At 41.8% G+C, this 25,887-nt stretch overlaps 2 protein-coding genes across 4 annotated transcripts in view; one reads left to right on the forward strand and one right to left on the reverse strand.

Moving 5' to 3' along the window:
• Window positions 1-4,893: 4,893 nt before the first annotated feature.
• On the reverse strand, window positions 4,894-24,577 carry LOC307217823 (translocating chain-associated membrane protein 1-like 1). 2 transcript variants are annotated; one of them, XM_079979766.1, is made up of 12 exons: window positions 24,446-24,577; window positions 24,178-24,326; window positions 19,419-19,479; window positions 18,114-18,232; window positions 17,220-17,336; window positions 17,064-17,122; window positions 14,895-14,979; window positions 14,469-14,539; window positions 13,307-13,411; window positions 11,694-11,837; window positions 10,563-10,720; window positions 4,894-8,207 (listed from the first exon to the last, which is right to left on the reverse strand). In XM_079979766.1, exons 2-12 carry the CDS (start codon window positions 24,295-24,297, stop codon window positions 8,134-8,136), a joined length of 1,113 nt encoding a protein of 370 aa, XP_079835892.1. In that variant the 5' UTR covers window positions 24,298-24,326; window positions 24,446-24,577; the 3' UTR covers window positions 4,894-8,133. The 2 variants fall into 2 exon arrangements, with proteins under 2 accessions (XP_079835892.1, XP_079835891.1); XM_079979765.1 differs by lacking the exon at window positions 24,446-24,577 and having other exon boundaries at window positions 24,178-24,439.
• A 155-nt stretch (window positions 24,578-24,732) lies between these two features.
• ZMYND8 (zinc finger MYND-type containing 8) overlaps window positions 24,733-25,887 on the forward strand; it is a 91,586-nt gene continuing 90,431 nt past the window's right edge. Inside the window, exon 1 of one of the 2 annotated variants that reach the window (XM_079978930.1) lies at window positions 24,733-24,839. The gene's annotated coding sequence lies outside the window, so the exon portion shown is untranslated. The remainder of the gene's footprint in view (window positions 24,840-25,887) is intronic. The other variant, XM_079978931.1, reaches the window with a different exon arrangement.

The following is a 25,887-nucleotide window of genomic DNA, read 5'->3' on the forward strand; positions in this document are numbered from 1 at the left end:
TGGAACCTCGGGTTGCGGACGTGATCCATATGGGAGGCACGTTTGCAACCCGCAGCGTTTGCAACCCGCAGCACCGTGTCTGCGCAAGCACGGGCTGCGATTCAGCACTTCTGCGCATGCGCAAAGCACAATTTAGTACTTCCGTACATGTACAAGCGCCGAAACCTAGAAGTAACCTGTTCCAGTACTTCCAGGTTTGGCGCGGTGCACAACCCGAAAACGCATAACCTGAAGCGTCTGTAACCTGAGGTACCACTGTACACTAAAATGTTTAAATGTTTCTTTGATTGTCCTTGAATCTTCTTGTCACACTTGCCATCCTCTCTTGCCACACCAGTGTGGCATACTACACGTGACCATAAGGCAAGCATAAGTCCCACTATTTATAACTTACTGATTGGAAATATAGTTACTTATTAAGTATCATGGTGTGTTAAGGAGAAGTTATAGGCAGAAAGATGGTCACATGCAAGAAGAAACTAAATCATCTTCAAGATCAAATAAACAAATAAGCACCAAAATTCAGAAGTTGTTTTTAAGACTGTCAGATAGCATCCTGTGCTGCTTACAACCAAAAAGTTATGCTTGCTCTTTGGCAAGTGAGACAAGTTATCTTATCCACATGTGATGGCTTTGTCAGTATTCGAGTTTTAACACATATTTACTGGCCAGCTTCTAACAATGTACCCTGGAATAGAACTCTTGGACATTCGTCCAAAACTAGAACAAATTACATTACTGTACGTAAAGTTTTTTTCTCACTTCCTATCTGTTGCTAAGACACAGCTGGGAGCACACTGGAAAGAATAAACTCGCTCCACAATAACAAATAATGTGATACAGAAGAATATGAGAGCACTTATGGAAAAAGATCCATCTAGGATCCTATTTGTGAAAGTTTAGGACCACAACAAATGCCAAAACAAGCAGCATTTAGTACCTAACACCCTTTTATATCCCACACGGAAAATGCCCCTGACCACGTTCACCTAATAATTACTGAAACTATATTGCTAGCATCTTCTGTTGGGGGGTGCATTCCTTATATTTTAGAGATTTGAAGCTGAATTTTCTGTTTCCTTGCTTTGTTCTTGTTATTGTTGCTGCAATCCATCTGTCTCAGGACACAATGGAATAGTGTGCCTTTGTGGGGGGCAGTTACAGCACCTGCTGTGGCTGTGTAGACCAATACAGGAGAGACATGTTTTATTGCAGGTGTGGCGGGGGATGATGGCACCTGGTTTTGCTGCTACAGGTGCATTATAGTGTGTCTTCTCTCTGCATTCCTCCCAGTGATCATTTCTCCTCTGGTCACTCCAAAATGGGCTCCCTGAAAATGCTTGCATGTAGAAAGCAAGGGAAGCCTATACCCACTCCCCACCCCCACCCAAGCTCCCAAAATCCAGCAGCAAGAAGGGCTACAGTAGTTATCTCCCACTTGGACTACTGCAATGCACTCTACGTGGGGCTACCTTTGAAGGTGACCCAGAAACTCCAACTAATCCAGAATGCGGCAGCTAGACTGGTGACTGGGAGCAGCCGCCGAGACCACATAACACCGGTCTTGAAAGACCTACATTGGCTTCTAGTATGTTTCCGAGCACAATTCAAAGTGTTGGTGCTGACCTTTAAAGCCCTAAACAGTCTCAGCCCAGTATAGCTGAAGGGGCGTCTCCACCCCCATCGTTCAGCCTGGACACTGAGGTCCAGCTGCAAGGGCCTTCTGCGAGAAGCAAAGTTACAGGGAACCAGGCAGGCCTTCTCGGCTGTGGCACCTGCACTGTAGAACACCCTCCCATCAGATGTCAAGGAAATAAACTGTCTGATTTTAGAAGACATCTGAAGGCAGCCCTGTTTAGGGAAGTTTTTAAAGTCTGATGTTTTATTGTATTTTTAATATTTTGTTGGAAGCTGTCCAGAGTGGCTGGGGAAACGCAGCCAGATGGGCGGGGTGATAATAATAATAATAATAATAATAATAATAATAATAATAATAATTACAGTGAGGCTCAGACTGGAAAATGAACCACACCAGCACCAAAAAAATTCTCCCTCCGATATGATTCTTTACGTGCGCACTGTATCCGGGAGCAACACGATGACGATGATGATATTTTTAAAAATCCTAAATTATTAGCAGACACAAGTGAAAGCAGTTCAACAGTAGACGGAAGTAGCGCCAAAGGACAGCGGCTACTTGTGACAATAGCTTTTATCTCTGAATCACGACAATCACGACACGAGGAGAGGAAAGGGAGGGGTTTCCCTCCAAACCTCTCCCCGCCCCCGCCCCCGCCCCCGAGAGCCCCTTCTCCTAAGGATGATAAGCGGGGAAATTTCCCGCTCGGTTTAGACGGGAGAGTTCGGCGTGGCCCCGCCCCTCTCTCCTCGCTCTGCCACCGCAGCAACGCCCGGAATGATGGGCAGGAAGGCGGGCGGGCGGGCGGAGCATGCGCGCTTGTGGCAACAACTCTTGACACAAGGCCCGCCCTACGCCCCGGTCACTCCACGCCGTCTCGCTCTCCCATAGGCTACACGGCACACGTTGCCGTGGTAGCCGGGCGAGGGCGGGCTGGTTGTTGGAAGGAGGCCGACGGACGCTGCTAGGAAGTGTCCAGGGCAGCACGCGGTGGGGTGGGGTGATTTGGCGTGTGTGTGGTTAGAACAAGCCGAGTCAAGGCAGCTGTGCAAAATAGATTGGTGAGTTTAGGACAGGCAGGGTGAGGCGGCCGCCTCGAGCATCAGGATCCACATGTAAAGCCTTGTGGTGACAGGAAAATGTTGTTTAGTCGTGTCTGACTCTTCGTGACCCGATGCACCAGAGCACGCCAGGCACTCCTGTCTTCCACTGCCTCCTGCAGTTTGGTCAGACTCATGCTGGTAGCTTCGAGAACAGTGTCCAACCATCTCCTAATTGGAAATAATGCCCCTTGAACTCATTGTGGCTCATTTCCCATTACTGAAGCACAATATCATCCTTCCAAATGTTAACTATGTCTAAGCACGGGGAAAACCAAAACTGGTTATTATGGTTAACAATAGGTAACACATCTGCCAGCTGTAAATAATTTTTGCACATTTGTTCCACTTTGAACATTTTGTTTCGATTGAAGAGTAAGTTTATTAATGGGTTAGTTCTTAGTATATTGTTTTGTTTTGAATGATTTACAGAATTTTTATGGTATTTTTACTGATAAATTTGTTGTTTTATACTTTGAGTTTATTTTAAACAAGTGGTGTATAAAATTTATGAAATAAATAACAGTCAACATACAGTGTAGCAGTTTTCCTTTTTTTGCTTTTCCCCCCTTCCAAATAATATTTATTTATACAACAACAAAAAACCACACACACACAAAAAAACACAAATACCAAATTACACACAAATTACAAAAATAACCATAGACACATAATTTTTGGCAAACAATAAAACATCTATTGGTCTTAACACTAAAGACCCAACTTCCCGTCTATTCCATATTTCAAATTCATATTACTTATTGCCAATACACATTTTTTTCATAATTAAACTTATTCTCAATAAATCTAATTTCTTCTATCTACCTAGCAACTATTACTGAAGTTCCTCAAATGCTGCAACAGAATTTAAACTACTATATTTATTTTTCAGATATTCTTTGAAAACCTCCCATTCAGAAACAAATTCCTGTTTTGATTTATTCTTTATTTTTTCTGATAAACCATCTAATTCGGCATATTCTGTCAGCTTTTGGATCCAATCTTGTATAGAGGGGATTTCATTACTCTTCCATTTTGCTGCGATCAAAATTCTTGCTGCCGCCGTCGCATATAAAAAGATACCCTTCCTCTTTTGTGGAATATCCAAATCTGTTATTCCCAGGAGGTAGGCCTCTGGTTTTTTATTGAAAGAGATCTTTAGCATTTTTTGCAGTTCTGCATGTATACTCTCCCAGAATACCTGTATTTTCCTACATGTCCACCACATATGGTAGAATGTTCCTGAGTCCCCACATCTCCAACTATTACTTGACACATTTTTATACATTTTTGAAAGTTTCCATGGTGTTAGATACCATCGATGTTGCATTTTTTGAAAGTTCTCTCTAATCGTGTAACAGTTTGTGAATTTCCAATTGATCTTCCATAAATTTTCCCATTGGGCCATGGTTATTGAATGGCCAAAATCCTGGGACCACCTCACCATTGCCACTGTTACTGTTGCCACTGTGTAGCAGTTTTCCAAAATGGACTCATTTTCTGTTCTCACTCACTTGCAGGTGTCTGTAACTACCATCACTTTTAGGCCTTTATTCTGTATTTGTACCAAGAGCAAGGTGGTACCTGGCTGGTGGGCAAGAAACATTTTCCTGTACCAGTCTTGCATAGAGTATGAGAAGTAATCATGTTATAGACTGGTTTCTTGCTCCCTTGTAAACTGCAGTTATGTATTTTTAGTTCATTTATATCCTGCCACAAACATTTGTTCGGAAGTATATAGAAAGAGCAGCACAGGTTGCTAGATATGCAGCCAATCTCCAATTTTGCTCAAGCCCCCTTTCCAGTCTTAAAACATTCAGCTCTTGTGCACACACAAATGAATAACATACATGTGCATCATACAGGACTGAATAGGCATTACACAAGTGTTGGGTTGTGTGCTCATGTAACACAACTTACCACTTTGCAGCAATGCAGCTGTTTGCAGACTGCAGTAATTCAGATATACAAGTTGGAGTGCTCAAACAATGTTTTAAAAAACAGAAGCCCACATATACACCAGACACAGATTTCTCAAACACGAATTTCTCCATCATCTCTCAACTGGCAGTAAATCAGTGCCAAGCCACCTGTGCATCAAGTTCTCCCACAGCAATACTTCAACAGACTAAGTTTCAAAACTCAACAAAAGTATCCTAAGGCAAAGGCACACTTTTTATTTAATGCATTTGATAGTACATAAAACATCAATTAGTGTGGTGCAATGACACAGGGCAGTATGATACTCAATTTTCAATTCCTTTCATGCCGCAACAGAATGACATTTTCTTTCCATTATACAGATATCAGGTGTACACGCACACAACTATCCACACACATTTAAGGTAACATTCAGTTAAAACTATAACCAAAAAGTTTGGCTTTCTGGGGGGAAAAAAGAGACAAAGAAATCTGTCAGTGTAGAGGCTTAGAAGATTTATAGGTGCATGTTTGCAATTTATTTCTGGCCACTATGCAGTTATTGAACCATATTTTTTCACGAATATGAAACATAGTTCCCAATATGGAACAGTGGATAGACTCCACAAATTCAAATGCCATAACCACTACCTTTTCCATTATTGATACAGTACATACATATTGTGTTAAAGTTCTAGGTTTGCCATTTATTTAAGAAAGCTGTTTGAAATTAGCTAACATAAAACATTTTAGACAGTACAGACTTCAACCTGTAAACCCACAGTGTCCACAGCTATCATCCTTAGGATGTAATAGTGTAACTGGCCTTTGGCCTCCCCTGTTACATAATAGTCCAGAACTATAAGCAAGTTGTTCAAAAAAACATAATATTGCAAGCAGCACTGAACACTAAAATCAGGAAACAATATTTTCATCAAAACTGCTTAGAAGTTACTTTTATCAAATGAGGCATTCATCAATATACAAACAAGTTTTATTAAAATCATAAAAAAATATATTCTAGTTCAATGGTAAACATCTTCAGTAGAAATATACAGGATTGTGAGAAGTCAGACAAATTCCTATAATCTGCACACAGAAACAAGTTGGGAAACAAGAAAAATGGGCTCAAATCCTGAATAACATTTGCATACATTTGCATACAACATACCAAAAAATCTCCTATTGAATGATTTTATCTATGTAGCAACATCAAAGAACATGTGACAATGGTTTAATTGACTGTTAATGAGAAATAAAGAATGATTTGTCACTTGTTTGTCACAGAAGCGTGGTCAGAAGTGAGGTTTGATTTCATCACAGGACTGATGCAGATTGATTTCTGAACCAATCATAAGAAAATGGTTTGCCAATGTCACAGTAGATGGTTCTCCTGATATATAGCACATGGTAGCAAACCTTTCTTATTAAATATGTGTTTGTGTGAACATTAAAAACAACTCAGTGAGCTGTAATAGCTAACTGTGATTTAATTTATCATACAGTTTGTGTATGAAACAGGGACATCCCTGCTATCTGATGACCCTGCCATTGTGTTTCTAATGAAGGTACTTGAGGCATCTGTTTTAAGCATTTTTCCCCATCAAAGGCTTTAAGTGTAGTTGCTTTAAATAAGTACAGAGCTTTTGTGCATGTGATAGCTTCCCAGCTGAGTGCAGAGTTAAGACAACTCCATGCACTCTGGGAATGAACCAAGTAGGAGAAAATTGTGCTTATGGCAATGTCTGGTGGTTGGTATGGGGCTACTAGATACAAACTATGTTTGTAACCAGCAAGACTTTCAATAGTATATGGATCAAATTTTTATAGTGTCTTACAGACTTTAATCAGCTTGGAACATTTAAGCAAATTGTGTTAATGCTTTTACAGAATCCAAATGAATAGTAGGAAAAACCACAATTAAATATTAATATAATTATATAGATTTCACAAAATTCCTATATAGCACAACCAACAGCACATATAAAGGGCAGAGGCTCTTACTGCTTACTTGCTCACTCTAAAGTACAGAGCTTAGAATGTGCTTTCAGGATTGCAGACTATGTTTCCATTTGTCTCATTTACAGAAAATATTTCACTTCCTACTTCTCTAGAAAATAGCCTGGGAAAGCAGAAAGGGAAGAAGTTTCTAAATGGAAGCCTGAAAACAGTGCCCTGAAAGCAGTTCAGTGAACCCAGTGGGGCTTCAAAATTATTTTTACTCAAGCTGCAACTGCCCTCCATGCTGCATGACAAAGATACTTCAATCAGTAAGGAGTTTAAAAACCTGCATGATGACATAAAATTCAGCTTGGTCAAAGTAAAAGAAGTAACACTGGACTTCTGGAAGCCAGCTGCAAGAGTCTAGTAAGCTCTTTGGGTTTTACAATGCTTCTCTTGAAAGGTTAACCATTTTTCTAAACCTTAATTATAATTGGATATTTTATCACACAGCTGTGCTATTTAGTGATTATGCACATCTGTTATACTAACCACTGATGAAGTGTCTGTTTATGACATTGAAGAGCCAGGTTCAGCTTGTTTTGAAATAAGAAAAAAATATTGGTTGTTTGTTATACTACATAATACAAGAAATCTGACTTAAATCTGAAATGATATGCGGCTCTGCTCATTAAGCATTCATTTTTAGATTCATGAAACAGTTAATTGTATCTAAACCAACATAAATCAAACTTAAGCACCATGTGAAGAAGATTTAGTTTTGAAACTTACTTTTCAGGACTTCAAGAAGCCATGTTTTTTATATATAAATAAAGCCAGCTATGTGGGGTTTCGTATTAGGTAATTCAGGAGACCAATTCAGCAAAATCTGCCTTAATAGACTGCCTTCACAGTCATTTTCAAATACACAGTGTGGCCTGTGGCCTCAAATGAACTAGCAGTTTTCCAAGATGAAGATATTAATTGATTTTATTCTCTTTCCTTAAACACTGTGTTTAACCATAGTTATCCAAATTATGAACTTTTAAAATAGGAAAGCCATCTGGAATTACTTCTGAATAGACATTTCAGACAGTTTGAGAATAGTGTGCAAAACATTTTCTTAAAAAACAAAATGAAAAACCCCTAACACAACTTCCCGCCCAAGTCCAGAAATTAAAGTTTCTAAAAGCTTTATACTTAAATGAAATATTAATTATATTTTAAAGCTTCAAATAAAAGCAATGTCTGATTTATAAGCCTTCCACAGCATTGAAGGATTTGTACTTACATTCAAGAGTAAGACAAATAATTTTTCAAAGACTGAAATTAATAGTGGAGATTGAGCATCTAGGTTAAATAAGCTAAAACTCATGTTGAAGTACAGTGTTCTCACCATAACTTTGTTTTGATGAATTTTTAAAATATATTATTTCAACCAGAGTCCTTTAGTGAACACAACTCTGGTAATGGAACATTTTCATTAATCACCAAAGTCTTCAATTAAAAGGTTGCTTTTACGTTCTATGCTCCTCATAACATTTTTGATTTTCTTTTTCTAGGTGATGTACCCTCTTCAAATTTTACTGCTCCATTGACAAAGTTAGCTGCAATAAAAAGAGAAGATTAATGCAACACCAATTTGTATAAACACAATATTGTAATCTCCTAACCTGTCAGGATTAGACTTGGATTATTACTTAAACATCCAAGTTTTATACTGGGTACCTTCTATTACATATGTCATAAATAATCTCAGTTCCTTTGTCACTTTCTTCTGCTACCCACCTCTGCAACTTATTGAAAATTCTCCCCTCTGAACATGTCATGGCATAGTCCTTTGAAGAACCATTCTTCCAGCAAATATCCCAAGCTTCACCTTACCAAACTGCTAGACTCCCCATCTCCAACTCAAGGATAAATTTGGAAGAAAGGTAGGTGGATATTCCTATTTCCCCATACAGCTTCCCTGTTCCCCCAATATTTGCTCCAAAACATTCTGATAGTTGGGAGGCAGCACCCAGGGCTGCAGGAGGAGAATCACCAAAGAGCGTGCGAATCCTTTTTCTGCTCACAAGAGGACTCCACTGGATCAGATACTTTCATAATCAAAGGTACACAACCCAAGTTAAATCAGGGATTTAAACACAACTAATAGTGCAATCCAATACAAATCAGTATACTCAGAAATAAGCTTCATTCAGTCCACTTAACATGTTAAGCATACACCACGCTGCAGCCCTAGATGAAGTTTGCTTTAGACTTAGCCAACAAGGTATACTCTGTCTCTACAGCAAGATGAATGGACTGAGCATATTACATTCTAAAGGTAAAGGTAAAGGTAAAGGTACCCCTGCCCGTACGGGCCAATCTTGACAGACTCTAGGGTTGTGCGCTCATCTCACTCTAGAGGCCGGGAGCCAGCGCTGTCCGCAGACACTTCCGGGTCACGTGGCCAGCGTGACAAGCTGCATCTGGCGAGCCAGCGCAGCACACGGAAACGCCGTTTACCTTCCCACTACTAAGCGGTCCCTATTTTATCTACTTGCACCCGGGGGTGCTTTCAAACTGCTAGGTTGGCAGGTGCTGGGACCGAGCGACAGGAGCGCACCCCGCCACAGGGATTTGAACCGCCGACCTGACGATCGGCAAGTCCTAGGCGCTGAGGTTTTACCCACAGCGCCACCCGCGTCCCTAAATTACATTCTATAACACACCAACTCCAGTGCTAAGAAACCAAGCAAGTAACACGCTTTTCACTGGAAGCTGCCACTATAATATTGCACATTCAGCCATCAATTGCTACATATACAAATCATGCTAACCTTTAGTGCAGGTGTGGCCAACCTTTTTCAGCCTGAGGCTTCAATGAGGATTGAAGCCTTCATGTCAGTAGTGGGCATGGCAAAAACACACTTAAACAGACCTTACAGGTAGCACACTTAGGTTCACCAGATAATCACACAGGCACTCAGCAGAGGAGAGAAGGAGATTCCACTCCATTAAAGCGCTGGGGCAAAAAGATGGGGAAAATGAAAGAGTTTCAAAGATCTTACTTCTGAAAAGTCCCACTTCTTCCTCTGGTACAGTGGTGCCTCGCAAGACGAAAAGAATCCGTTCCGCGATTCTCTTCGTCTAGCGGTTTTTTCGTCTTGCGAAGCAAGCCCATTGACGGCTTAGCGGATTAGCGCTATTAGCGGCTTTTATTGGCTTAGCGGATCAGCTGATAAGCGGCTTAGCGGCTTAGAAAAGGGGGGGGGAGGAAAAAAAAACCCGCAGGAACTCGCAAGACATTTTCGTCTTGTGAAGCAAGCCCATAGGGAAATTCGTTTTGCGAAGCGCCTCCAAAACGGAAAACCCTTTCGTCTAGCGGGTTTTCCGTCTTGCGAGGCGTTCGTCTTGCGGGGCACCACTGTACAGTGTCTTTGTTAGGAGCTATAAGAGAGGAGGAACACTCCTGTTTCCCAAGCCTCTCCCATAACTTTGAACAGTGGCACTGTGCACTTTTCAGGAGTAAAATAAGCCACTGAATTTGGGAAGAGGTCACTCCTTCAGGAGGCAGGGTGGGATAAAAATTTAATAATAATTATTGGATCATATGTTTACTGCAATGTGCATGAGCTAAATGAGCCCAAGCTCTCCCCCCACCTTAATTTCAAAACAAGCCAACTTTGAACCAAGAGTTATGAAGCTTATCTAAACCAACCATACTTGAGTTAAACCTTGATAGTGGATTTTCCCACAACAAATTGAGATTAAGGGATATGATGTAAAACACTGCCAAACTGGAAAAGTAAATGAAGTCAAATGTTCTACCAGGAAAGGGTGAGGGGAAGCACATAAGCCAGACACTCACTCCAGCTCATGTTTATCCCAGTAAACCATGGTTTAGAACAACATGCCAATGTGGCAGTTATATTTTGTGACTGATAGCAGTATATCAGTATAAGGAATATACCTACCTTTGGATGACTCTTTCCTTGTTGGTTTAACCTTTATGTTTGTTGTTTTCTTAGGAATTTGATTCTGAATATGCTCCCTCCATTTCTTTAATTGGAAATTAATGAATTTCCACATCATCCAAGCTTGGGTCAAACAGATTGCAGCCAGACAGCTAATTCTAGTAAGTTGAAAAATGTTATATGGAAATTAATACAACTACAAGCACTGAACAATAAATACGAAAAGTTTAGAAATAATGCATTAAATTGGCTCAAGTTATGTTGGAGGCAAGCATGTTTGAAATGATCTACATTTATGGAGTACTGAAGAAATAAAAATTACTCATGACATGCAACCGCACCTTTGTTAAGAGGGATGTCACTTTCTTGTGCTTTTAGAAGCAACTTGATGTTTCTGAGTGATATGGATAATAACTATTAATAGACCTAACAAATATGGAGCAATATCCCTCCTGTTTCCAAGTACAATAGACCTAACAAATATGGAGCAATATCCCTCTTGTTCAAGCAGAGAATGAACTTGTCAGAGATGCCAGGCTGGTCACTGCTGGAGACAGAATGCTGAAATGGCTGGAACTTATTTATGTCAAAACAGCAATTCATATATACTTTTGCTATCTAACACTATTCCATGTACTTCTGATTTATATCTTTCTGCGCTTGCACAAGAAGAAGCTACCAGCAAACTCCAAATAAGGAGAATATTCCCAATTTTCTGGGACAGAAGCAACAGCTGCCTATAAATCAAAGGGCATATTCCATAATTTACCATAGCTGGCATTGAGTACTGTTGTGTTTATCCTTCCCACCCTGAACCCAGGAAGGGGACCAAAAATAAAGGGGGTGGGGCTGAGCATACTTAGTGGGCATTGAATGCTGGCTATCTACTGGGGGGGGGGGGGTTAAGAACAGAAAAAGAATGGAGTGGATGAAATCCTGAACAGAAGAACTCAAGATTGCAACATTTTCGTGCGAGGTCCCGCTTGATCAATTAAGATAGATTTCAGATATCTCACAAATTACCTATCAACTTAATAAATGTAATATTTAAAGGAGCAATAATAAAAAAACCAACAGTACATTTCCCCGCAAAAATAGCTAGTTCTTTGCCATTTGTCAAATTCACTATACCTAAGAGTTAGTATGTTGAAGTTTCCTTCTGCTATGGAAAAGCCAGGATTTTCTGCTCTTGCCAGACCAAATCCAAATGTGAGAACTGACAAAGTTAGAGTCAGAAGGCGAGCCAATATGAACAGTAGAGCCCAGAGGGTAAATCTGAAAAGAAATTCACAGTAAGTATTTCCCCCCCAAATCAGTTGCTTCATGAACGCCCTAAATTACCAGATTTTTTAAAAAACCTGGGTCTTATAAACAAGAATAATGTTATACAAACAAGTATACAGTACCAAGTTCTCACGTCATTTGTATATCACAAAAATAGCATAATAAATGTGGGAAAATATTTAAAACGTGTTTCATTATCAGTGGTCAATGTACAAGTTCTTGGTTCATGAATTGGTTTATAGAAGATGCATTCATCATGGTATGGTTCCCCTTTATCACATACACAGCACAACAAAACAATGACAAGAATCCGCCGACAGCATACGAATCAATCTGGCTAACCTGATTCAAAAATACACACTCAATCCCCACCGCCAAATTCTCACTACAGCCAACCAAAGACAACCAACCACACCCTAAGCCACCCCAACCACTTTCACCACCAAAGAAATACAACTAGTGAATATTAAGAAAACCCATACAAGTAACGCTGTCACCCCCCCCACTAAGTAGAAGAATAGAAGCATAACCACCTGACCCCACCCCCTCCCCTTTTTTCTTCCTAATTGTTTTTGTCCCCATGTCAGTTTCAGTTTATTGGTTAGTTTTTCTAATAAGGCTGTTTCCCATACTATTTGATACCATTGGCCCATGCTTACTCCTGACAGGTCTCAAATCCAAATTACCAGATTTTAAGTTTCCTGAATACTGTACTGATAATTATCCTAAATAGCTGCTTAGAAAGGGCATCTAACAGATCCCATCATCGGAAGCCCCCGCAAGGACTTCCACTTGTGCAATGGGGCTTTCATCCATCCTCCATGCACTCCAGCAAATTGAATCTAGGGGTAAGACTAGAGAAACCTAGAACAGCACACAGGGGGTGGAGGAGGGGGATTGTTCCATCTGGCAAGCTGAAAAACTTGAGTTGATGGAACAATCAACATAACATAACATTGAATTATTCTCAAGGAATCTGCTGTATAGCAGTGTTTTCCACTGAGTGGCGCTTTCCACATCATATTACTTCTGCAATAAAAGTTTCAAAAACTTGCATCATGTGGCACAGGGTAACCCTGCTGTACACATGCAATATTTTAAAGCTGCAAAAGACAGCTCATTGTATAAGATGGGAAGAAGAGGAACATATAAGCCCTGAGATTCCTTTGAATCTTGGAGGAAGAAATTCTATAGATACGGGACCACCACTGAAAAAGGCCTTCACTTAGGAACTACCAACCTGCTCTTTCGCAATGGCAAACTAGAGAACAGGGCCTCCAAGGCTGCTCTTAAGACCCAGGAGGCCCAAATAGATGCACACAACTAGTGAAATAACCTGGTCCCAAACCAAATGCTATTATGTTGGTAGCAGAAAAGGGTGAGGGGTAAAAGAAAGGGGTAGAGGGAGAAAATTAAAAGTTAATTTCATAATAGTAACAGTAATAATAAATAGAAATTACCCTTTTTGCTTATTCTCATCACTGAAGTAGAAAAGGCGTGAGGCATGAAAAATAAGTTCCACAAGGTAATGCGGTACCAGCAAAATTAAGCCCAAGCGATGCAGACTGAAATATTAAAAATAAATATATTCCTCAATATATTAACACAGTTCAAGATATCAGTAACTATTAGGCCAATGCATGGTCTAGTTACAGTACGGTTTGTTTTGCTACAGAAAAATCTGTTTTCAAATCCCAGCTCAGCTAAGATCAAATTATCTAACCACTGTTTCCCAATTGTGTCATTATCCTTATACAACATATAGGTAGTAGGGTTTAGACACATTTACTTTGCATGCTATAAAATACAAAGTTTATAGATACAGGCACCCCCCCCACTTAAGCACACCCCACTTGAGCACAACTGTTTTTACATGGGTCACAGCTAAATAAAGCGGGCTTTCCCTTGCTCGGGGCTACTACCAGAACAAGGGAAAGGCCACAGCAAATTTGAACCCTTGAAGCAGCTGAAGGGGAGCAGACTGCATAGAGTCCTCCCAGCGTGCAGGGAGCTGATCGCCTGCTTGTTTGCTCACCTGACTGCTTGCTTGCCTGCCTTTTGGCCAGGCCAACGCAAACACTCAGCCTCCTGGGACTGTCCACCTGCCTCCCTGTCTGGGCTGCAGCACAGCAGCACTGGAACATGGAGGCAGCACAGGTGGTGGGAAGACAACATGCCCAGTGGCAGTTGCTCTCAGCTGCCCTTCTCACCCCTTTGCCTGGTTTGCAGCCAGATGCCACAGCCGGGATGGCTTGGCAGTCTTGGGATGGAGCCTGCACATACTGAGTGCCCCAACCCCCCGCTGGGGAATGAGGTACCTGCTTTTTCTCTTCCAGACCTTGCTTGCATTTTGGATTGGGCAGCAGGAGGAGGGGAGGAAGCCAACTTGCCTAGCCCAGCCTTGTTCCCCTGATGCTCACCCAGTCCACCTCACTACTGCCTCTCCATGGGGGAGAGTGCCAACTTCCAAGCCTCCTTACTCTGGAGTCACTTCACCCACTCTCTCTCTCTGTCCCTCCCTTTCTATTAAGGTGGGGTGCTCCCCACTTTACCCAATTTCAATTATGCATGCGGGGCCCCGGAACGTAACCCCCGTGTAAGTGGGGGGACGCCTGTACTTACTTCAAAATGTAGGCACCGGATATGTGAACAATATAAAGACAGATGTAGTACAACTGTCTAGGAATATCTTCCTAGAATTATATGAAAGAGGAAAAGGAGACATGTTACACTTTAAAAAGACAAAAGAAACAACTGCACAAGCTGTGTGATCTTTCATTGTTCTTCATACTTAAATTAAGAAATGCAGATTGAGTTGCAGGCATTAACTGTGTCATTTTGTCTTCACAATGTCTTCCAGTGCTATTTTCTTGGGTTCTGGAAAGGGAGGGCAGCAACGTTAAGTTTTCCCCATTTCATTCAAACTTCTCCTTATTTGGAACACCCACCATTCTCTTTGTACCCAAGATCTAGTTTGCTGTTTTTGGCCTAAAGTTTTTATATGGTACAATATTAACAATAAAAATATGGTGAAATTGCAACTCATACCTTTCGAATCTTTTGGAAGTACAGTTCTGGCAGTGAATGAAGCCAATAGGCAATTTGGCAGATATAGAAGAATTTAACCTGAAAACTAAACACACACACAAAATAATTAAAAATTCAAAAACAGTGTTAACCTACCTCATTCAACCATTACACTCACCAGGCCAATTTCGACTCTGCTATCTAGTGAACAATGTGCCTTCTTTCTAACTTTCATGTCATGGAGATAATCCAAACAGTTTCAGTAACCTTCCAGTTCTCATGCTGGAAGGAAGGCAGGGCAGGGATTGCCTGGGACAACGTAGCATGAGCAAGCTGGCAGTAAAGCACACCATGCAAGTTGGAGTTAACTCTTTATTAGCAATAACACAATCTGTACAGACTTGGCAAAGTGTCAGGCCTAATGAGTACAGCAGCTCATCCCCGGTAAATCTTGCCCAAGGGATCAGTCGCTGAGACTGAAAGTCTCCGCCTCCCTTTGCCCCTTTCATGCTTCATCTGATTCTGGGAGACCAGGGGGGGACAGAGCGTGTCACAGCAGGAGAGGGAGACACCTGTGACTCTTCACCAGCCTAGTTCATCTCTGCCTCTTCACCTCCCTCCTCCCATGCTTCAGCTTCTGCCTCTGATTCTGGACTTCCCTCTGCAACAGACTCTCCTAGCTCACTAAACCATGTTACCTCTTCAGCTTCCAACAGCTTCTCTTCCTAGCATTCTCCCTCTGACTGCTCATCGTCCCATCAATGGTTACTCCCACCATTCCTCTGCATCCAGCCAGCCCATGACATCACCCTTACCAGGCTCCAGGGCAAAGAAAGTTCCATGGGAGTTTTTTTGCCTGCCACCACCCAGTATCAGCTGAAGCTGATATACTCTCCAAAGAGAAATATGTGGGGAGAGGGAAGCTTCTTCAGCTATTGCTGAGCAAAGGGGTTTTAATTCCTATAACTAAGCATCAGCTGAAGCTGGAATGCTCCTTTGCTGTAGGGGAAAGGCACTTGCCCCCAAGGCAGAAGGGGAGAGAAATATTGCAACCGTATTTTTTTGCTTTGTTAGCAAAGTCAGTCAAGAATGTAGACCTTGCTCATACAATTTGACTTTCTTGATTAAATTAATCTGCAACACTCAACATTCACAGAAAAACTCCCTAATATTTTATTTTAATGAATGTTTAAATATTATGTATACAAGTGAAAGATAGCAAGGGCACTCTACCACATACTGTAGCCTGACAAATGCAATCTCAATATGCAGGCCGCACTTAATTGGCATAGTCTTTCAAATGTTCCTGAAAAGCATAGCAACCATTGGATAAGAAGATCCCTCCTCTTATGGACAAGGAATTGGGGACAGGGTGTTGGCAACCAAAAATAGCTGTCACTACACTGGCAGTAGATCCCACTTGGATCTACATTTGTACTGGGGTTTTTTAAATAAACTATCAAGATATGGGTGTGAAACAGACAATGAAATAGGAAGGGCAGTAAAATCCCAAGCCCCTCTGAAGAGCTTCACAGTTGACTGGACAATGGAACAGCAGACTAAATTCAGCCTAAATGAAAACTAATGTACAATCCTACATACATAATGGAGTCTAAACTGCTTGCATTAGGAAAGATCTTGGTTGACTGCAAATGGATTCTATTTGCAAAGTCAAACATAATTTCAAATACTGGTAAATATATCAGCAAATATTGTAAACTATTATATAAATCTAGGATGAATATTCAGATATTCAAAAGAATGCATGACACAGATTGTGTAGGGGGAAATTTTAAGTGTATTATAGGGAAGGGGACATTGCAGATGGGACTTGTATATATACCTGCTGCCCTCTTCATTCATTCAAAATGAATGGTTGAAGAGGGTTAGTCTTATCCCCTGTCCCCCAATTCAAGAGAACATAACAGAGTCACAAGAGATGCAACTAAAGTAGACCAGCGACTGTTACAATTTCTTAAAAAAGGAAGGTTAATTTTTTTTCATATATATTAGCTTCTGGAGAGAGAGAAACGCAACTGAGGGGGACGTGATAACACAAATGTATAAAACTATGATTGGAGATTAGACACAGCAGGGATGTATTCAACCTGAAGAACATCAGAAAGTTAATTGAACAAGTAAAGCAATATCCACTAAAATCAGATGAAGGAACACAAGAACAACACTTACAACATTCGAGAATGAGGGTAATCTTTCCACAACAAAGTTGGATTGGTAGTGAATTCTTCCTAATGGGGAGAAATATACAGGTAAAAGAAGTGATCATATATTTTGTGCTAACATGTATGTTGAAGAAATTCTAGAAAGATAACTTGACTTACTTACTGCAGACAAAATACTGGCTCCCCAGACAAATGAAAACAAGTAGAAAACTGCTAGTTGCCCTGATTCGTTGAATTTGCTATGCTTTGTTTTTGACAAGTGGAGACGTCTATTAATTTTCTAGAAATTAAAAAACAAAAACATGAGCAAGAGTTTACATGAGTTAGGAAGTGGGTGTTTTTCTGTACTGATTACGCTATCTGGATAATCTAATATCAGCACAACGTCAGTGCTTATCTTATCTTCTCTATTTGTATTCCAATGCAATAAGGCTATAAATTGGACTTTTAGCCTTATTAGCCAGGTCAGCAATATGACTATCATCCACAGCAATTCTACCCTATCAGAGTAGCCCTAATACTCAAGTGTTTGTAAAAATGTAACATGCTGTGCCCCATACTGGCTACTGAACCTCACACGGTGCAGAGCCCAATATGTACAGCTTATGACATACTGTATAGCTAGAAAGGGTAATAGGCAAGTTCCACTGGAATGGTGGCCAAGCATGCCTACAATATGGTTACTGGTACTAGTATCTCTTCTTGACTGACAAAGAATCAATTTTCTGGCTCAGCAATGAGAGGACAGTAAGAGAAGTCTCTTACCCAGAGACAGGGAAGCTGTGGGCTTCCAGGTGTTGATGGACTCCAACTCCCCTCATCCTTGGCCATGCTGGCGAGGCCTTATAGGAGTCAGATTCTGACGAGCCACAGATCCCCAACCCCTGCTCTAGCAAGCCTTGCAGTGACTCACTGAATGAACAGTTGGTTGATTTCTGGCACCGAATATCAAGTACTTCATGACAAGTACTAGATGTATTATTTAGAAAGCCATCTTAAGAGCTAAGAACTTATCAAACCCAAAATATGTACACCCAGCTAATAATGGTCAACTTACATCTAGTATGTATTCCTGAATCACTGCATGAAGAATAATGGCTATAAGCATGTAGAAAAAGATGGTGGCCACGTCTTTTGGACCATACTCATAGAAATGTACCGGCTCAGGCCTCTCATCTGAAATGCATAACATCTTATTATTACAACAGAATCCAGCTGTATAGAGTGCACTTGGAAAACCATTAGGCAATAAAAGAAAACAAAAATGGTTTTCATCAATGTTGCTTATCTTAGATCAGTTTTAGAAACTCATAAGCAAATCTCCAAATGGCACTTTTAGCCTAGGTTGTGGTCACCACAACAATATCTAGGCACTATTTCTCCCGGTGGTGTTTGTTGTTTATCCTTCATTTTATTATTATTTTCAGTTCAATACCACTTTATATTTTAAAGAAAAAAATCTCAAATTGATTTACAACACATTAAAACATCAAATAATCCAGAATAAAACAAATTCAAGCTTCAAGGAAAGTATTTCAGATCCTTCTGTAAGTGACATTTTACTTTCCTCCTTTTTATTTCCGGATGTAATTTATATAGCTTCCCCTTAGCAGAAGTACTCTAGGAAGTCAGTATGGTATAGTGGTTAGTGTCGGACTAGGACCTGGGAGATTAGGGTTCAAATCGCCACTTAGTCAGGAAACTCATTAGGTGACCTTGGGCCAGTCACAGTCTCTTAACCTACCTAAAAGGGTCATTGCAGGGATTAACTGAGGAGGGGGGTGAATTAACCATGTACTCCTTGGAGAAAAAGGTGGGATATAAATGCAATAAATAAGCTCTTCTGCTTACCTGTTAAGAAAGCTGGAGGGGCCAGCCAGATGGAGATATCAGTTGCTAACCTGGCATCCAGAGATCTCCACTTGGTCGCAATTGGACCGGCACCAGTTGCAAAGTGCGCCCAGTGTCTGGCTAATTTCTAATGTCTTAGATTTCTATGATGAATTCTTCAAGAAATAACTGGATAACAATTCAAGACTTAGGAGTATGGGCTATCTAGGATTAAAGGAATTTAAAAGAAAGTCTTCTCTCTTGCATTTTTAAGTCAGTGAACTTGTTAATGTTTTACAGCCTCAAAGACATATACATGCATAGGATCAGGCTGTACTGCAGACTCAAAAAGATTATAAATGAAGGCTGCAATCCTATACAAACTAAGGAGTAAGACCCACTGCACTCAACAGAACTTACTTCTGAGTAAGCATGCACAGGATTGCACTGTAAATAATTGGCATGAGATGTATCAGTGTTTTATTGCTTAAATCAATGGCCAGCCATGCAGATGATTTTGTTTTACTCTTACCTGTGGTGTATGTAACATTGTACTGAACAGTAATAAACATAATGGCATATTTGGCTGTAACCTAAAATTTAAAACAGAAGGCAAATTAGCAAGCGCTTACATCACTTACATGTTTACTAAAAGCTGCCACTGTAAAGTTTTTATCCTTTGTTTTAACACACAACTTTCTGGCTTTCAGTCTTATTATATTTATATGCATCAGAGATGGTAAACATTCACTGGTCTAGGATTATATCACCAAGTTTAAAATTGGGCCATACCAAGGGCTGACACTGATGTAACACTGACAGTCCCTTAAGAGATCAGAGTCACAAGATTGTGCTCTCTGATGTGCAAATCCTCACTCCTGTGAGTTTTACTCACAGTTAGTCATTATGTCTACAACTGATGTAAAACGTGGTTAACACACTAAGCTGGGTTTGATCATGAGGAGGACCCAAAGCTAAGTTTTGACGTTGGCTCCTAAGTTCTTGTTATGAACAAAGCCAGCTTAGCATTAGTCATGCTTAACATGTGCAGGCATCAATAACAAATAAATAAATAAATAAGAGTAACCATAGGATAAACCAGGGCCTAAAATGATAGGAAACATGAGAGTCCAACCCCAGAACCATGGTTAAGAGAAAAAAAGTGTTAAATTGGCAAAGGATCCCCAAAATACACATTAATACAATGTTTACATGCTTGCCATTTTATTTTTGATACACAGAAGCATGCACATTACATTCAGGCCCAAATCTCCTTTATGATGCAGGCACAGTTGTTCAGAGGATAGTTCAAGAAACAGGGATGGAAATTATTTCCTCAAGAGAGACCAAAACAGCACGGAAGCAAAGGTAAGTATCCTTTCCTGGTCTACCTTCAGCAACAGGCAGCTAACCAAAACAGGCTTCTTTTAAAACTTTCCTGGATTGAATATTGCAAATGGAATCTTCTATGCCAGGACACATGCAATGATTTACAGCCAATGACAATGGTAGGATTTTTCTTAGTGTTTTTAAAGCCATATTCATTCCACTCAAATAAATAGGGAGACTACAAACAAAATGCTTCTCTCTAAAGGCAGAATACAATTCCACATTCCAAAAAAACAACAACTACTCTCTACCTACAGGAATGAGTATCATCTTATGGTCACAGTCCACCAAGGAATTAAGTGCTAACCAATTAAGTCAAAACCTCCCTAACTCTCTGCCTGTTTGTAGCCCAAATATTTACGGAAACAAATCATTTTATTACTATGTAGCACTTGGTTGTTTGAGGAAACCATACACTCCATAAGGAAATGCATTTTAAGGCATCAGATGTGTTAAAAGAACAAGTATATGGATGTATAATATAAGGCAATATCTGCAGCTAGAATGTCACTGAGGATCTTTGCACCTTCACCATTAGCAGAAATAAAGAAAAGTATATAAATTGAATTAGAATGCTTATATTGCTACTGTAAATCCAACATCAAGTTCCATCTGGAAGATATTCACAACTTGAAAAACTGAAATTCCAATCATAAACATAAGTCTACTATACACTTGTACTTAATGTATTGCAGATCTAAGAGTACAACTGCAGTTTGCAGCCTGATTATATTAACAGTCTGCTACAATTCTCCTCATACTAGCACTACATTGAGTTGTATATTGATGAGCATAATTATGCCAAATCTTCTGGTTGTATTTTACTCTAAGACCAATTCAAACACCTTGCTGAGTGAAGGTAGAAACTGATTTCCCTATTGTAACTTTCCCATTTTTACAATGGCCTTAGATTTTAAAAAAGCACCACTTCATTTTCAGACCATCACCTTAGCCATTGCAATTCTTTTGTCATATAACAGTGCTGTGCAATACCCAGATTACATGCAAACAGAGCAGTGAAGGTAAACCCTCCAAATGTTACTGGTCTTCAGCATCCATGTAGAGAACCAGAGTTCCCTATCCCCGGGCTAAAGTTATGTCTAGATCCACATGTCTTTATGACTAGAGTAAAAACTGCAGTGGAGAGGAAGTTGCTGGATCTGATCAACTCTTCCCTAACCCCCAATTGGTTGACCTTCCCCTGCTGCTCCCTGTAAACTTCCTCTGTATCCTTCAACATTCATATTTGTATGTTGTTCCAGTATCATAGCATTGCCCCTTTCTCCCGATTTACTCCCCCGATCTGTTTACTAATTCCTTTGCTGTTAAGACTGCCTCAGACTGAGCTGGAATTCTTGAAAAGCACATGGGAGGCTTTTCAACCCTACATATCCCTCTCTTCACTGTTCATTGATTTGCCTGCACACGTCTACTTATCATGTTTGATGGCATTTTTTGAAAACAGGGCACAACTGTGACACAGTCATTTTATATCAAATCTAAGGTGTGCAAAAGTAATTCTGAGTCTTTTTCCAAATTCCAGTGATGAACATGCTTATGTAAATTTGGCCACTCTTGAGACCTGACTGCTTAAAAGGCATGTTAAGTTGTTTATATTAACAGTATCCCATGTGGAAAGAACAAACATACACATCTTACACCTTTTTATCACAATTAGTTTACCTGCTGCTTGAACCAAATGGGGCAAAAAGCATTCTTTAAGCAATCAACCAACCACATTAACACAGCTTTCCATAACTTTTACACACCTCATTCCTTCTGAATAGCATGCACCCTATTAGCTTTCTAATGTTGGTTGGCATCCATCTGTTTTGAGAGACAATGGAGTGCACCAAACTCTGCAGGAGTTGCCAGATGGAGGTGTACAAGGCACCATCCAACCATCTTAGGAATTCCACTCCGGATTTGTGTAGGGCTTACTCCTTAGCCTTTTGTTCTCCCAGCAAAATCCCACAAGGCAATGGAGCTTTAGGATCAGAGTTTTCCTTCTTCTAGATGGCCTACCTTCCCGGGTTAATAAGCCTCATGTGCCCCTCACTTCCCTCTACAGCACATGCAGAAACCGCCTTCTTGACTGTTGAACCCACTATTGGTCTCATCTGCTCTATGTGCTGGAGCCTAACTTACTGAGGGTTTGAGACCAATCGGATACCCACACCTGGTTTAGCTGCCAGCTGAAGCCATTTCTGGGGTGTATATCCATGTTGACAGCTTCTAGGAGCCACAGGTGACAGCTGAGCCCATTGCGGACAAACTATCACAGGAGCGTATGTCCCCTACCAAAGGTACTACGGCTCCCCTAACACTCCATACACCCTTTCTAATGTAGCATAGGGGTATCAACAGTTATACTTATGTTATAATCAATGCTACAATAATAGGTGTCATGCCAAATATACACCTAATAGCTGCATTTGGCATACCACACGATTGCCAACTCACATAAACATATGACAGTCCCTCAAAATGTACACATACAAACAATGCTTAACACAGAAAATGAAATACTGTACTGAGCTCTGGTCCTCCTCAAACTGGTGCTCCTCCAGATGTTTTGTACTACAACTCCCATCAGCACTGGCTGACTGGAAGAGACACAACCAGATTGGAAAAGGCTAGTCTAGAAATACTAACCTTCAAATCTAGCTTCTCATTAAAGTTTAGTAACCAATGAAACTTGAGATTCCTTATACTGACTGAGGTCTGTTCTTATCGTACACTGTAGAACTGAGCTTCAGTGCTGAAAATAGATGCCAAGGCTGGGATTGCAACACTGTGTGACCAGCTCTAGAGAGCAGCCAAGCAGATTATAAACACACACTCTCTCTCTCTCTGGCCTTGAAAATGGAGGATGGGGCAATTTCGAATACAGTGGTAACTCGGGTTACAGACGCTTCAGGTTACAGACTCTGCTACCCAGAAATAGTACCTCCAGTTAAGAACTTTGCTTCAGGATGAGAACAGAAATTGCGTGGTGGCAGCAGCAGGAGGCCCCAGTAGCTAAACTGATACCTCAGGTTAAGAACAATTTCAGGTTAAGAACGGAGCTCCAGAACGAATTAAGTTCTTAACCCGAGGTACCACTGTTTTATGAACTTAATCCGTTCCAGAAGTCCGTTCTTAAACCAAAGCATTCTTAAACCAAGGCGTGCTTTCCCATAGCAGTAGGGGACTCAATTTACAAATGGATCATACTTGACAGGAAACGAAACCTGTTCTCATTCCAAGGCAAAAAAAAACCTACTTCCGGGTTTGCAGCGTTTTTAATTCAAGTTGTTTATAAACTAAGCTGTTCTTAAACCAAGGTACCACTGTATTAGTAGAGGCAAGACAAAACTTTCAGGGAAGGGGCGGGGGGGGGGCTTTGCCTCCCACTTTGCCTTATCTAGTGCTATATTAACCCAAAGGCATCTATCGCTGCTATGCCGAGAAATCATTTAGTTGCGGGGTGTTGTTGCTCTTCTTATCAGTTCGACCACCGATAATTTATATCCCACCCCTCCCTCTCCCGACAGAGGGTCTCTAACATGTGGCTTGGCTTGCTTTCACGAGTCATCTGAGCAAAAGACTCCGTGCGGGGGAAGGGAGGGAGGAGCGGTAGGCGAAGCCGGCCCCGGCAGGGATCACGTCGCCTCCCTTGCACAGAGGAAGAACGTGAACGGGCACACGTAGAGGGGGCTGGTGAGAATCGCCAAGGAAAAGGAAGCGCCCGAGCCGAGATTTCGGGAAAGGGCGGGGCCGCGCGCGAAGGAGGGGGAGGGGGGAGGAAAGGGGTGTGCCTCAGCCGAGAAGCCCGCGCTCCGCTACTACGCTGACCACCCTACCGCCCCCCGCCCCCCTCCCGGCCTCGCTCGCCCCCAGGCCCTACACAGCGCTGATACCTCGAACATAAGCCCCAAGAGGAGGCCCATGGCCAGGCAGGACACGGCGTCCGCGTGGTTCTGGATAACGAACTCATGGCTCAGGACTGGCGGGCTCTTATTCTTCTTCCGCAGCCCCATTGCTGAGGAGGCTTGTGAGGCTGGGGAAGCTCCAGGCCCCAAAGTGGAGGGGAAAGAGAGAAAGAGAGAGATGAAGGATGAAGAACACCCGGCAGTCCTTTAAAATAAATAAAAAAAACAACTCCTCAACAATTCCCCCCCCCCTCACCTCACGCCTAGTAAACACCAACGACTTTCACCCCTTCCACAACTCTGGCCCGCCTCCTCCCTCCGGGGGTCGTCCAATCGCCGCGCAGGGTGAACCTGATTGTCGGCTTCGGCGGCTAATCGCTTGCCTCGGCTGCAGCTTGCCAGGGGCGGGGACTCGGGAATCGGGGAGGGAGGGAGGGAGAGGGGCGGTTGAGGGAGGCTGCCCGACGCTCGAAACGGCTGTTTGAGGAGGAAGGCGGAGTTCGCGTGAGTGACACCTGAGTGCGGCCACTCGTTGGCCCCCGGAGGTGGAGCCTGCGCCGGGTCCAGCCACCTGTATCACTTGCTCTGAGCTTTCGGTAGTGGAGGGAACATCCTGCGAGGAGTTTATAAGAAAGAAGAAAGAGCGTCAGGTACCGGTTGTGGGTGGCGGGGCGGGCTGGTTGTTGTTTTTTGTTTCCCTTATGTGGTAAAAATTCTCAAAATATGCGTCCTGGGCTTTATCACACAAAAAGCCCGAAGCGAGCCACTTTCTGAAAATAAGAAGGACGTGCAGACCCCAATCCTGAGAGGAAGCTTTTTTGGGTTCCTTTCTTTCCTCAGAAACTTAGCCCTGTTGAACTTAGTGGGCTTTACGTCGGCCTGAATCCGGCTCCCAAGCCAGGGCCCCGCAGCTGGAGGAGTAGCAGAGCACGTGTTTCCCTTGGGAAAGTTCCCAGGTTTCATCCCAAGCATCTCCCTCAGAAACGTGAGGGGGCTTTGGGGTGGGGCGGGGCGGACGGGCGGACGGGGAATGGGTCGTGGTAGATCTTGGCCCCCAAACCCTGGAGAGTCGGAGAAATAGACCGCCACAATGCTCAGCGTGAGGCTGCTATGAGGAGGCTGCTTTCCTTCCTTCCCGCATCTTATCTCTGTGTGGCCTGGTTTGTTGTGTTTGCTTCTTTCCAAAGCCTTTCTAGTCTTGCTTTCAAATCTGGATTTCCGCAGCAGCTCACAGAATGCTAAAACTCATATAAATAGCGCAGCCGAGAAAGGCTTCAGTTAATGAGTATTTCCACTTAAGATTTTGTTGACTTCTAATTGGGGCCTGCAACAAAATGTTGCAGTGTGAAGCACTCTCTTCAGATTTCCAGCCAGCCCCATCATTAGGCTGAGTGAGGCAAAAGAAGCTGGGGGGGGGGGAGAAACAGTGGTAGTCCCCCTCCCCTGCTTCTGCAGATCCTCCAGAGCCACCTGGCCATTCCATTCTGTTAGAGATCAGAGCTATGTGTGCCACAATTTGTTTTGTTTCCCTCAATCGAACTTTTGCTGTCTTCAGGTGTACTGGAGGGTAAGCAGTACTGATATGTCAGAAATTTTCTGTATGACATTTCATTGTTTGTTTAATAAACTTAAAGTTCTGGGTAAAAGAAAAAATGCCTACCAGATTCTTAAGACCTTATTAGCTCCATATAAGAAAGG

This window comes from Podarcis cretensis (genome assembly GCF_951804945.1).
Source record: "Podarcis cretensis genome assembly, chromosome: 6".
NCBI classification, from domain to species: Eukaryota; Metazoa; Chordata; class Lepidosauria; order Squamata; family Lacertidae; genus Podarcis; species Podarcis cretensis.

Excerpts from the sequence above, each read along its gene's own strand:
- LOC307217823 (XM_079979766.1), bottom strand. The coding sequence starts at position 24,297 with ATGGGGCTGCGGAAGAAGAATAAGAGCCCGCCAGTCCTGAGCCATGAG. Across the intron at positions 18,233-19,418 it reads CAATGTTACATACACCACAG|ATGAGAGGCCTGAGCCGGTA; the intron begins GTAAGAGTAAAA and ends TATGCATTTCAG. Across the intron at positions 17,337-18,113 it reads TTCAGGAATACATACTAGAT|AAAATTAATAGACGTCTCCA; the intron begins GTAAGTTGACCA and ends TTTAATTTCTAG.